At 49.9% G+C, this 13,999-nt stretch overlaps 1 protein-coding gene across 2 annotated transcripts in view; it reads right to left on the reverse strand.

Moving 5' to 3' along the window:
* ITPR1 (inositol 1,4,5-trisphosphate receptor type 1) overlaps window positions 1–13,999 on the reverse strand; it is a 324,061-nt gene that overhangs the window by 48,225 nt on the left and 261,837 nt on the right. For both annotated transcript variants that reach the window (XM_024747000.1, XM_024747001.1), the window contains 5 exons: window positions 13,059–13,154; window positions 10,409–10,531; window positions 9,321–9,425; window positions 6,198–6,390; window positions 1,490–1,612 (listed from right to left, as the gene is read on the reverse strand). In XM_024747000.1, coding sequence (XP_024602768.1) covers window positions 1,490–1,612; window positions 6,198–6,390; window positions 9,321–9,425; window positions 10,409–10,531; window positions 13,059–13,154 — 640 coding nt within the window. The remainder of the gene's footprint in view (window positions 1–1,489; window positions 1,613–6,197; window positions 6,391–9,320; window positions 9,426–10,408; window positions 10,532–13,058; window positions 13,155–13,999) is intronic.

Raw genomic sequence — 13,999 nt, forward strand, 5'->3', positions numbered from 1 at the left:
ATTTTTAAAGAAGTGGAGGGTAAAACGAAAACACATCCAAAGTAATAGTTGAAGGGTCTGCTATGATGTGCACAACAGCTCCCCAGAGGTGAAAAGAGGCCTGGGCTCTGTCCCCTCCACCTAAGCCCTGGGTTGACCACTTTGCGCTCTTACCTCTGCTGACTGGCACCCTGGTGAGGGCAGACATTCCCCCCAGGGGCAACACCCTGCAGCCCTGTGGACCTGCCCAACGTTGCAGCCAAGGACACTTACGATTCCTGATATTGCATTTTAAAGGAAAATGCCCCTTGGGCTGGTGTTTAAGTACGGCTTTTGGGGGGAAAAACATCACTTAAATGGAGCCTTCAACATAGCTTCAGGCCAAACAGAAAAGCTAACGCCTCAAATGAGTAAGTTAGACACATCACAGAACATATGACCACTTTCAAATCTGACCTTAAACTTACTTCCATTACGTTTATGACATCTATATTATTAAATCCAGAGCTGAGCCTGGAATTTACCTCTGCACTGTTTCTGTTTTTTTTTTGGTCTTACTTTTGGGCTCTTCATCCCATTATGTTTCACACAAGGTGGCTCCTGGCAGGTTGTGACATACATACGGGAGGTGATCTGCCAAAAAGCTCTGATGAGAAATTGAGCTGAAAAGCAGGCCTCCCAGGAGGCTGTAGCAGGTGTCAGAAAAGTAGGCCGTAGATGTTTAATAGAAGAGGAGCTTCCGCCAACCCCCAGAACCCCACACGCGTAAATGTCTCCAGAGAGCTGTTACGCAAACCGAGGAGCCCCAAACAGAAAAATGCCCCTCCTGAACGGCTTGCCTTTTCTCAGCAAAATGTGCAGAATGTACACACACATGACTGGAAGGAGACAGTGGTGGGGGAAATCCATCAAGACCATGAACAGCACGTTTCGTTATGTGAATAAGGGCATGTAGCTCTTAATAGACTAAAGTGCCAAGGATGTGCCGTCTGCAGTCACTCAAGCCCTGCCTCACCCTACCTCTTGTCAAAAAAAAAAAAAAAAAAAAATTCCAGAGATGTCCTACAAATTCTTTAGTCTGAAATCAATTTCACAAGTATGGCATGGGAAAAAAACATCTACTGGACTGAGCATCAAAATATCTACGTGCTAGGGTTAGCTCGGTCGCTAACTGGCTGTGTGACTTTGGCTAAATCTCTCAGCTTCTCTGACAGTTTCCCAACATATAAAACAAGGAGGCTGACTAAGATGAACCCTTACAGTTTTAATACTGTAAATAGCTTCTTCTCTTTCTTTCCCGGTAAATAAATACGGACATACAATTTGTATTATTTCAAGTTAGATTTAAAAATAAACCCGTGCTAAAAGCTACACTCTCATTTTGTCTGAAAATGGGTAACTGGGATCCCATAACTTGCACCAGTACTTCCAGGGATCACGTTTAAGATGCAAGTCACAGCCTTCCTGCTGCCTCTGGAATTTTCCTTGAAATTAAAGATATGGATGGTACCTCCTCGGACTCCTTTAAATGGGTAGAAAAAGGCCACAAGCAGATTCATCAGGACAGCCAGGTTGAATGAAATGCTGCTCCAGAAAGACATGTTGCGGGCACACCAATACAGAACGGGCTGGGCTGTGGAAACAAGGACAGAGCCCCGTGAGGTTCAAGACTGCAAGCCAGAACGCTGGGAATCCACACGGCCCTCCCGCTCCGCCCCTACAAGTCCACTTTTGTTCCCAGTTTTTACCACAACAGTAAAAACGATTGTTTGTTTTGAAGGTGACTCATAGGCTCAGAACGACACCAGATTGGTTTGTTTCTGTTTGGAGTACTTACTGGAACAGAAGATGTATTGGGGGCTAAGGAGGAGAAGAAAGGGGAAAAGTTGGAACATCTAAAAACCCTGCATGCCCCTGTCAACACCATCAGTTATGGAATCTTGGGGGTTATCCAGGGTTCATGTGCCGAGTCCTCAGTTCTCCCTGGGGTGCTGGGACTGGATGAGATGCCTAAGGAGACCCGAAAATTCAATGAGACTTTGAGAAGTGGGGGGCGCTGGTTGGTGGGGGACACACAGCATTCGGAGTTGGCCCAGCTGGGCCCCAGGCTAGGAACAATGTTACCTCTTCCACACTCTTCCCTTGCTCGAAATTCTTCACCGACTCACTGGTGACTAAAAGCAAGGTAATGTTCCCTTTCCTAACACCAGGTCATCTGCCAACTAGGAGTGGGAGTTCTGCCTGGACGGTCAGCAGTGGAGCTCCCATTTGCAAAGGCTACAGTAGAGAAAGGATGTGGAACCAAAGCCCTCACAAAGGGCGAGAGACCCTGTAGGCAGTGCTGCCATCTTAATCCATTGTTACCGACAGGTGATACCACACTGGCTGCATCTCAGCATTAGGAGAACAAGCCGGTGACCACACTGTGTGCACTGGTGCATCCTTTTCCTCTGAACTCTTCAATGGTGCCTTACACTTGGGACGATGGCAGGAATGATTTCCATCTCCATGCCAGAGGCAAAGTTTCCAAAAGACGGTCTCATTCAACATTATTCTCCTCCAAAGAAAAGTGTGGAGTATGTGAAAATGGATCTCTAGCGTGTTATTTCTCTCTCCCAATGAAGTCATCATTTAACTTTAGGACAGCAGCCAGGGACAAATCCAATGACTCTCGAATGATGCCTATAGCAGTAGCCAAGCCTCTGGAAACTTCTATCCAAAATAAAGTTATGGCATAATTAAACAGAGCCCTGGATAACTGAATAACTGCTCATCTCATGTTTGCACTTGGTAACAGGCCACGTTTCCAAACTGTAGAGTTTTACAGCTATAAGCATCATCTAGTTTAAAAGATCTCATTTTATAGATGAGGGAAACTGAGGCCCAGCAGAGGATGGAAGGCATGGAGATCTCATTCCCCAGCTCAGAGACCTGCTGGTCTCAGTGACAGGGACAAAGTTAAGCGGCTCATGTCACCATGCAATGGAGGAGCCGACCAGGAGTCAGTCCCACCTATAGTTAACGAATGACTTTTTCATAAGTTAATTGCCAAAGCAAATTTAAGATGAGAAATCACCCGCTCTGTAGACAATGGCTATTGGTGTTTCTTCTGGGACTGAAGCCCATTTCTGATCTGAATATGAAAACTCCAGAGAGCACAGAAGAGACACATGGCAAGGATGGCAAAGGGCTGAAAACTGTTGAAGCTGAGCGAGGGTTTCACGGGAATTTACAAAATCCTCCCCACATCAGTGTATGTGTAACAGGCTCATGAGAAGTTAAAAGACAAAAAGGCAGGAAATGGCAGGGCTCAGTGATGGGTAAGCCAGAATTCCCTTCAGAGCAGCTCTCAATACTAAGTGTGAGAGTAGCTGCTGTACGATGGTCTTCAACTGTGGCAGACAACTAACAAATCTTACTTTTATAAAACTAACACTGTACTTAAATTGTGGTGTCACTCTGAATATGAACAAACATTCCGTCCTTCAAGTCAAGTGGGTGTCTACGCAGGTGCAGGAAGACAGGGTACCATGATCCCAGATGGGCAGGGCGATTTAAATAACTGCACCTGGGGCATCTCTTGGTAACCCTCCTCTCTAGCTTGTTTGTTTGTAAGGAACTGGGGCTTGCTTGAGGACTTGGACTCCATGTGCATATAACAAGAGAATTTCCCACTCTACTCTGATGTGTGTAGTAACTATGAGGGTAAACTCCACGTAATACCACATAACGAAGTGTCAGCATACGCAACTCTGCCTCAGTTTCCTCTCACTATCTTCTAGTTGTCTTAGCCCAGAGTTTTCTCGTCACTGGGGCCAGGATCTTCAGGAGAAGATGTCAGAGAGGCACAGTGGACAGAGGATGTGAATTCACAGAATGGGTGTGTGTGTGTGTGTGTGTTTGGAGGAGAGCAGGGAAGAGGGTTTACAAGAGAGCACAGGACCTGAGGATCTTAATACTTGCAGAAGAAAAGATGAAGCAATCCGAGTCTCAGACAGACCTTACTGTGTACCTGAGCCCTAGCTACGGATTTCTCCAAAGCACAGATGATTCTCTGTGATACTTTCGGGAAAAGGAAGAGGAGCTTTGTGAATAAGCCAGAGAAATCTTTTCCGCAGACTTATTAGAAGAGAAATAAGCGACATAGAGAAGAAAATATATTTCATTTTAATTGCACTTCTGAGTACATTTCTCCCCTTTCTAAATATGCAAATCATGTTTAATTCCGTTATTACTTTCAGTTTTTCTCTTACCAGCAGAAAGCTATGAAGCCAATTAAAATCTCTCAGTTGACAGCCATAGCTGTGTTTAAGCTTCACTGAAACAAAAACTGTTTTTGAAACAAAGACAGACTTAGTAAGAGAAGGTATTAGCTACAATGCAACATAAATCTTGGAATGATGAGATGGCCTTTATGCAATCAATCAAACAATCAGGTAGTCTTAATTCCCCACTTTATAGGTGAGGGCCTAGAAGAAGTTATATCATCTGCCCAGAGCCACAGAGTCAGGGGGTGACAGAAGGAGCATGGAATTCAGATCTCCCACCTCTTGGGGCTGAGGTCTTCCTATTATGCCAGGCTGACGACAACATCTCAGGGATGACAAGGTATCTCACCTCATCATAAAAGGTGAAGAACCTTTCTTTCAGTTCATAAGCCCCACTGGAGAGCCTATTTTATATACCTATTTGATAACACAATTCTGAGAGAATGAATGCATCTGACCAGTCTTAGTACTTAGTAGACCCACACGTTTGGTAAGGGAGAAATCACCATTTTAATAACTATTTTGGAGGTTTGGATACACGAATTCAGGATCATCTCCTCAAGTTGGAATTATGGACTATTTCAGTGAAGAGCAAAATCAACAGATAAGAGGAAGGTGCCTTCTGTTTTCATGGAATAGCTGAAAACACAAGAGTACACGACGGATGGGGTCTATGTCTACCTTTCTGGGTGTCTTTTTTACCCTACTGCCCAAGCATGGTGCTGTGGAGACATTCAACACTACTCACGATGCTTCAGCGGGAGGAGCTTGGATCAAGCCCACAGCGGCTACGAGGACACACAGAGAGTGGGGCAGCTTGTCCCCTAGGTCTTCTGAGGGCCACACCAGGGAGGACACGCCCGCTGTTCTGCTAAAGGTGGTCCAGACACCAAGCATGGGGCTGGGTGAGGAATGGGTTGGCTCAGCAAAACATATGATAATGCTTTAAAGTGCCGGATGATGAGGTGCCCCTTAGAGATCAGAGAGGATGGAGTGGGGGTGAGGTGAGAACAGCGCCTCCCGGCCAGCCCGCTTGCACAAGCCCCTCTGACACCAACCGAATCTGGGGAGGCAGGGAGCAAAGCAGTGCAGTGGAAGCAGTAGAGGAGGCTAGTCTGTGCCGGCCCAGGCTGGTAGGGGCGGAAGAGGACAAAAGCGTCCAGAAACTGACCTCTAGCCCAGCTTCCCCTCACCACAGCAGGAGCCCCAGTGATCACAACTGCAGCTGGAATCCAGGGTTTCAAATAAAAACCCTGGCTCCTGACTAACAGACAGGAATAAAGCACCATCCTCTCTAAGTGGGTCGTAACAGTTGGTGCCTAGCGTACTGTCGGTACCGCAGGATCACGTTAAAACCCTAATGAAAACCGGGCGCGGAGAAGCCTTCCGGGAAAGCCCTATAAAAGTATTTCAGATGAGTAATTGCAGCCCGCCTGGCTGGGCTCCGCCACGGGACTCGCTGGTGACCAATGACGCGTCTCAAGCGGTAAATGATTCCACTGCCTATAAAATGACACTAGGGTCTAAAATCCGAGCTACCCCATAAAAGGGGGAAGAGCGGCATCTTCCGAGCAGGTGGGCTAGTAAATGAGCAGTCAGGTGGGCTGAGTCTCCTGCTCAAATGCACCATCCTGTGAGCGCCAGGCCCGCCTGTTCTCCGCTCCTTTTATTTTCTACATCAAGATACCAAGTTCTCCCTGGAGCTCTGCAAGCAGATCAGATCAAAGGGGGCAGGAAGCAAGCCCTTTCAGGGGAGGCGCCTCCCTAAGGCTGGAGCACACTTCTCAGCTCCAAAGGTGCCCAGTCTTCTTGGTGCCCAGAGGGGGACAGAATCCTAAATCACACCAGCTCTGCTCCTACTTGGAGGTCCACGTACCCACCATCAAGCCCTGCTGTGTGAGACCCCAGAACCGCGTGTCTCTGTAGCTTCTGGAGGCGTTGCTGACCTACCTCGCAGCTTCTTTTGCCAATTCATCTCATTGAAGAGGTCCTCGGATCGCAGGAAGAAATCGTTGATCTTGCTGCCTTGTTCATCCCGCTCTGTAGTGTAGTATATTCGTAGCTTTGACTCATTGGTTAGGAATTCACATATACTGGGCACGGGGAAAACAATCTGTTCCATGGTTCGGTCTAATCTGACAATCTAGGGGGAAAAAATGGATGAGGTTCAGTACTCATCATCTTCAAAAACCAACACACAACTAAGGACCTCTACACTGGCAACGGGCTCAGTATTGAAGGTCCAGCACAACACAGACTTGATCTAGACTTCTGTGATTTTGTAGCTCCCAGGCTGGGCTGTATCTCTTAGATCTATAAGAAAGTAGTTTTGATAAGTCTGTTAAAGTATTTTTCTCACCTCAGACCCATTATTTTGACTAGTGACTAAGTTTTATCTGGAACAATTTAAAGCGTGTTTTGTGTACATATTCAGATGAGGCTCTGGGCTGGGGATATCCAGTGGAACTTTCTGTAATGATGGAACGGTTCTGTGTCTGCGTGCCTGCCCCGTCCTAAAGGAGAGTCACTAGTCACATGTGGCCATTGAGAACTAGCACGTGTGGCTAGTACAACCGAGGGTCTGAGTTTAATACTTAATTTTAATGTAAATAGCCAAACATGGCCAGTGGCGATCCTACTGCAGCGCTAGGCTGTGGTGCAAACCTCACCTAACAGCCTTCCTCAGATTGCAAAGTTGCGTTATTTTTCCTACATAGGAACTCTACAAGGGGACCACTGGTTTATGCAGTTGCAGTGACCTCCTACCTCTGACTTGTCACGGCATCTAACACGTGCGATGCCTGAACCAATATGCCCATTTAACACTGGTATAGTAGAACTCACTGTTCTTTAAACTAGCTTTGTTGGGTCCCGGGGTGGACACCTCACAGATTTTCCCCGGGCCCTTCCTAGATGGGCTCAATCCCCAGAGAGAGTTGTCTGGTCGAGATTGTTCAAATTGTTCAACACTGCATTGTCACAGTCCTGGGGGGCAGAGATTTCCGAAGGGGTACGGGCTGCAGTATCATAGGGGCATGGCCTCCCTTTATCCTTCCTCCCCAGAGGCTGGACAAGTCAGGTGAGGCCCAGGGCCCACGCCCTCTACAAGAAGATCTGGTTCTCTCTCTCCCAACACTGTTCCCAACGCAGCAAGAGAGGTGACTCAGGTCAAGCTGTAGCGGGAAACTCTCAGAAACGAGACAGGTTCCCACAGCCCTGCCTCCATAAATTCTGGGAGACGTCATCTTGAGACCAACGGCTTGCAAAGCGAGTTGGAGATCAGGTTATGGAAGCTTCCTTATCATACTAATTGTGGGTCATAAGCCAACCTCATTTAACCGGAATTGTAGTGCGGGGGTTGGTAACACGGGTGCACACACAGTCTGAAGTCTCCCACTGTCCAGAGCCGCCCTGCTTCACACCGTCAAGTGGGCTCTGGATCAGCCCCCCCCTTACACGGCAGGAACATGATCTCAGAAGTGTGTCTGGGCTCAGGAGGCAACGGAGGAGGACACAGGAGGCCTCCTGGCAAGAACTGATTCCCAGACTCCAGGGCTGCCCGGCCCGAGTGACCAGAGTGAACGCACAAGGGTCTGCAAGAGCCCCAGGGAGTGACAGCGCTTATCCGCCTTGCATAGGTAATTCATAGGTAATTGCATAGGTAATTCCCTGGGAGGCTGGAAGGTCCGGGCAGCTGCCCAGGAAGAGGATTTAAGAGCTCGGGACCCCCTGCCTGGCCATTTCTCTCTATCCTTTAAGATTGATCCATGCCTCTTTATTTCAGTAAACTTATAGCTGGGAATGAGAACTCAGCCCTTCTGCCACCTCTAACAGGGTGGATGACCTTGTTCACACCTCTTAATCTGATCAAGCATCCGTCTGCTCCCCAGTGATCTCCAAGGCTCCTTCCCCTCTGACATTCCACACCGCAAACACCTGAAGCTCATCTTCTAAGGGCTCCAGAGAACAAACTTCCGGTCATCAACAATAAATCAAGCATATGAGCTTACACACACCGTCACGATCAACTAATCAGTGAAATGACACATTTTATTAGGACAGCCCAGAGGCCCGAGACAGCGGGTGAGAATACACTCTTACAAGACTCCATCCTGAACATTTCACACGGCCCAAAGGAGCCTGTGAGTCCTTCAAAATCTTTGCCCCGACACTGATACTGAATCTGTGCATTTCCTCATTAGCCAAACAAGACAGACACACCATCGCTTACTGCCCACAGCCTGCACCCATAGGTCTGTACTCTCTCGACTGTCAGGAGACAAGGCAGGTGACATAAAAGCACCCATAGGCTCGGGGGTCAGCGCCAGACTTGGGTGAAAATTCCAGCCCTGAGAGTGATAAATGGACAGATGACACAACCTCTCTGAGTCCTATTGCAGAGTTTTCCCAGCTGCGAAATGGAGAGGATTCTGTTTCTTGTGTGTGTTTTCTCTGAGGCGGATCTGGTCGTATCACTCCTCGGTGTACAACTCTCCAATGATTCCACACTGCTCTGAGGGCCAAGTCCAGACTTCTTCTGAGGACGGCGGACACGGTCCTGCAGGCTCTGGGCCCACCCGTCTTCCCTCTCTGATCGTGGGCTGCTCTCCCTCTAGCTCCCTACATCCTACCTCCTCACCTTCACCTCCCACCTCAGGGCCTCCCCGTGTCTGCCAAGCTCTTGCCTCCCAGCTCTGCCTGTTCATTCCCATCCTTCTGAAGGTCTGTGCTTCGATACCCATCTTCAGAGCAGGCCTCTCTGACCACCACAGTCCACAGCAGGTCCCTCCGGGGGACCGTCTCGTGATGCCTTGTTTGTCCTCACGGCCCTGTCGGAACGCGTGGCGCGTCTCCTTGTGTGGACTCACCTACCTTCTCGCCAGGCCTTACGCAGGCCTCGGGACCGGCCTGGCCATCACTGGCTGTTAGCACTGAGTGCAGGCCCTGGTGCACGGTAGCTTCCCACAACCTGTTTACGGTTCCGACCAATGACCGCGTGCCAGCCCCAGCCCAGGGCACCCACACCGGAGGCCCTCGACGCAGGCCCGGGCCCCGAGTTTACCCTGCCTTTACCTCTATCTGGGCCGTGTGCTTGGCGTAAAACTCCAGAGCTTCGTCTCCCTCCACCTGGCCACCAGGTTTCAGCATGGTCTGAAGTTCTTTGTTGTGCCGAGCCAACTAGAACACAAATACAGAAAACAGGGGAGTCACGTCTCTTTGCAACAGGAACACACAGCTCCTTTCCAGCTCTGGGTACAAAAGACGCAGAGTAACGAGCAGCAAGCTGGGGGGCGAAGGGGGCAAGGGCACCTCTCCTCCCCATCAAGGGTGTGCTGCACGGCACCTATTCCGGGCTCCGGCAGAGCAGCATGGAAAGCGCATGCCCACTCGAGGTCCCGCTGTGCCCCGATTCCTTTAGCCAGGCAGGAGGGAGATGGGGTTTATCCATCCAGCCCCACAGAGCCTGCATTCGGAATGTCCCGAGACCTCTCAGGGGCTAACTGCCAGGAATGGAGGAGAGAAGGGGCAGGGATCTATCAACCTCCGGCCCAATCCCATCACTGTTTTCTACCAAACTCCTCTACCTAAGAGAGGTGAAAGGGACAGGAAGTGCCAGCCTGCAGCAGAGTTCCCGGCTGCCCACACACATCAGCCTCCAGAAAGAGGAAGTGTCTGCAAAAGCCCAGCCACTTGGGAAGACAGTTACGAAACAGGGCCTTTTGGTGCCAGGGTAGGAAGTATTACTACATCCCCCAAAATGCAAACAAAAAGAAGTCATCATGACAAGTTCCCAAAGATTGCCAAGTGCGATCGGTCAGGCAGCTGAGGTTTATTTCTTTAGATGGTTAAGACAGACTCATCAATATTTATGAAAAGACTAAGACTCCTTTCAACTGTCTTGAGACACAGTCATGAGCTATCCAAGTGTCACTGCTCAGCGCGAACGCTTTTAAGAAACGTGGGGTTTCCAAGGACATGACCCTACGGGAATGGGCAATGGAAGCAGCCTGGACCTCGGCACATTTGGTCAGGTGGCTGGCAGTACCCGTTACCACGAACCCAAACAAGCTCAGGCTAAATAAAACCTTAAAGGAAAAGTAAGTTTAAGGGCACGCAGCATGGAGTCCTGCCCAGCAGGTGGGCGTGGGGAGGGGTGGCACCTGATGAGCTAAGATGTAGATGTTGTGTCCCACGTTCCTGGGGGAAGCAGCTCCGTCCTCGCCATTCTCTCCATCCTCGAATTCCACTTCGCCTTGCATGTAGGCTTTCTTGATCACTTCCACCTGCAAGAAGGGCCAGGGAACAGAGTTCCTGCTTCAAGGAAGGCCCACGTAGGACTGGCAATGACAGCACGCATACTATCAGTCTCCCCTCCCGGGGCAGACACTGCTCATGGGCCTCAGTACGCTCGGCCAGCAGGCGTGGACACAGCCTCAGAATCCTTCTCAATACGATCGCAGGCAGTCACCACCAATCAGCCTTCAATGAAATGAGAGGGGAACCCATTCGCTCTCGCTAGGCCACGAGACATTCTGTGGCTGGTCCACGCCCTTCTCCTTTAGAACGGGACAATGGCTAAAACAAAAACCCAAAAAGCCTCCAAACAATGATACGATACAAACAAAGGCTAGAAGCCACACGTTTTCCCTTTCTCTCCATTTCATTCTGCCAACTCTCCCCATCCCCTACCTTTGCCATTTCAGGAAAAACTAAAAAGGAAAGCATTTGCCTTTAGGAATAGCTGATGAAACTATTTTCTGACTCCAAATGTTTCCCTGTCTCCCACAGCCTACTCCATGTGAAAAAAATACCACTAACAGGCGACATCTACCAGCACCTTCCATGTGCCAAGCACTGTGCCCAGTATCTTCATTCTTTCAGAAACTTTACTGCTCATAAACATTTTATGAGATGTCAAAGATTCCGCCTGATTATGGATGAGGAAGCAGACGCAGAGGGGAAGGAGGCGTGCTGAAATTCGCACGGCTAGTGAGCTGAGCTTTGCCCCTGACTGTCTCACGCCGAGAGCACGCTTCCCAGAGCGTTCCGGTGCCTGCTCCGCTTCCTGCTCCCAGCCACTGGCCTCAGCTCCCCAGGAACACGGCTGGCTCTGCCCATTTCCCAGTCCCTCCCTGGTGCCCAGCACAACGCCCCGGACGAAGCAGGGTCCGGCCACTATTTATCAAATGAACCTATCATTCAAGATTTAATCATTCAACGATTAAGAACACAATGCTTGCAACCCTTAAGTTGTACTAAAAATTAATCATTTTCTTTGATGACTCACAAGGCATTTCCGCCTCCTGCATCGCCTCGAGGCCATTACTCTGAATTATTTCTCGTTATCTAAGACCAAGCACAGCAGAGGGACGCACATTTCTGTACTGACGTCAGGTCAGGCCCTAGAAATAATTCTGGAGACAAGACCCTCGCTCTCTCAGCTTGTCTTCCCTTCGCTTCTCTAAAACCAAACTGAACAGACAACGTGTTGCACGGGACATGGGAGCCTGAACGTACACATATATGCGTGTACACACAAATGTACACACGTGTTCCGGACACGTGAGCGTCTTTGCTATGCACATGCTCAGAACCGTGTTTGCTCCGGGAAGCCTTTGACTCTTCTCCGAGATTCGGGAATGAAGCTAATCAACCACAAGGGGGCGACCCGGGAGTCAGTGGCACCTAGAGCCCGGGGTGCTGCCAGGTCCCCCACCCAAGACGGGGCGTGCTCTGGATTGATGGGAACTGGAGCGGGGTCTCTGCTAAGTCATCCTGTCCCTACTCAGGAGCGACAGATCCCAGCCTCCCCCAACCCCAGTTACATAAGCCATTATGTAAACTCAGAGAGGACTTCCATCTCAGGCTGAGAACTCACTCCTGACCTCCGAGATCAAAGAGCTGGGCTCGCTGTGAACTTTATTTAAAGGAACACATAAAGGGACTTCAGCCTGGCCCCAAGCGCACACTGGGTCACCGGGGGGCAGGAAAGTTTTAGTGCCCTCATTTAGGTCTGTCAGTTACAGCTCATCTGCGTGGGAAAGAGTCCAAATAGAGAGTTCCGTCCTCAGCTCGGTTCAGCATCTCTGAGAGCTGCTGTCTCACAGTTTGCAGCACAGACTCCCAGCCTGGAAGTCACAGCCAATTGTGAATATCACCCCCCAAATATAAACAAGATTGTGTTTTCTTTTTTAAAAAACCCAAAACATCAGCACCCCCCAAAACACCCTTCTGTTGCCCAGACTATGGGCACCAAGGAGAGATGTGAATTCTTGAGCCCCGGAAGAAGATGCGGCACAAAGCGGCAGTGAATGAAGAATTAAGAGGAGACCGTGCATTCTCGAAGGGTTTACCGGGTGTGCGGGCACTGTGCGCGGGGCCCGGTGGGAATCATCTGTCTTGTCTCCAAAGCAACCCTCTGGACCAGCTGATACCATCATCTCCCTTTTAGGGAAGAGGGGAGTGAAGCTCAGAGAGTCCAAGGGCCTCCCAAGGTGACCCAGCAAAGGGCAGAGCGACGGACGTGAATTCCAGTCCGCCGGCCTCCCAGACCTGTCCCGGTGCCACCTCCCCCAAGGGAAATAGGCCAGGGAGGCTTCCATGCGTGTTTGCGCTGAAGGCAGAGGACACTTACTCCACGCAGGGCTCACTTCCCTGCCCTAGGCAGGGGCCCGAATCAAACGTTCTCTCGGCACTTCTGATCGTCGGCATCGTAAAGAAAGCTCGAGGAGACAGATGCCCTGCTCTGCCACAAGTGAAGCTCTGATGCTGAGGCAGTGCCACGGCCAGAGGCTCAGCCCTGCGACTCACCAGTTCCTTGGGCCTCATGTTATAGAGTATCCTCTCGGCATTTTCACTGTCGTGCCTGCTCTCCATGATGGCCAGGAGCAACTTGGATGCGTTGTTCTAATTGGAGACACAAAGGGAGGAAGAAATGAAGAGGAGCTACTGGGGGCAGCTGGCCTGAACCATGGGTGACCAGCTGCTGCGTCCTGGCTAAAGACACCCTGCCCCACGGCAGAGCATAAATCAAGAGCATCACCACACTGAGAATGTGCTACCTGACACCCCAAAAACATGTCCGCAGAAACTGGGGTCAAAGAGGCACCTCTTGGTTTGGGCAGTTTCCCCCTTACGTCAGTTGGTCCAAGTCCTAGTGGACATTTAAACATGGGTTCTGTGGGTACACTGGGACCCTCACGATGACAGTGGTCAGGAAGCACCTGGTACATAGACCCACGACGCCTCCGGGGGGTGGGGAGTGGTTATAAACGCCGTGATTCAGCCTTGCAGGTCAGAGAAGGCAGGCAATTCAGGTAACGCCCCCCGCCCCCCACCGTCCTAAAACAGTGCTATCAGCTCTCATGACCCCTACTGTTAGTTAACAAAAGTGACCCAACGGAGCACCATGCTCACGCCAAACCATAATTTCCCATCATATTCAAAGTTTTCGTGTGCCCACACCCTGTACTTCTTGGCTTGAGCCCATTTTAGGCCCCGGGCCTATGATAATCCATATGCTTCTTCATGTATAGGACTCGAAAGTTGTTGTTTTGGTGAGAGGGGGCAGTATCTTTTTTTCTCCCCAAGCACAGATCCCAGCAGTTCCATCGGGTTGTTGTGCTATCAAAAGCTGGCTTTTCACAGGGCAGAAATTTCTACAATAACCTTCAGGTTACCAGATTAGTGCTTCAAAAAGCCACGGAAATGCTGATTAGGAATGCATGAAATTCTGAGTTTATTTCAGGCTC

This window comes from Neophocaena asiaeorientalis, unplaced genomic scaffold (genome assembly GCF_003031525.2).
Source record: "Neophocaena asiaeorientalis asiaeorientalis breed wild unplaced genomic scaffold, Neophocaena_asiaeorientalis_V1.1 scaffold130, whole genome shotgun sequence".
Classification (NCBI taxonomy): Eukaryota; Metazoa; Chordata; class Mammalia; order Artiodactyla; family Phocoenidae; genus Neophocaena; species Neophocaena asiaeorientalis.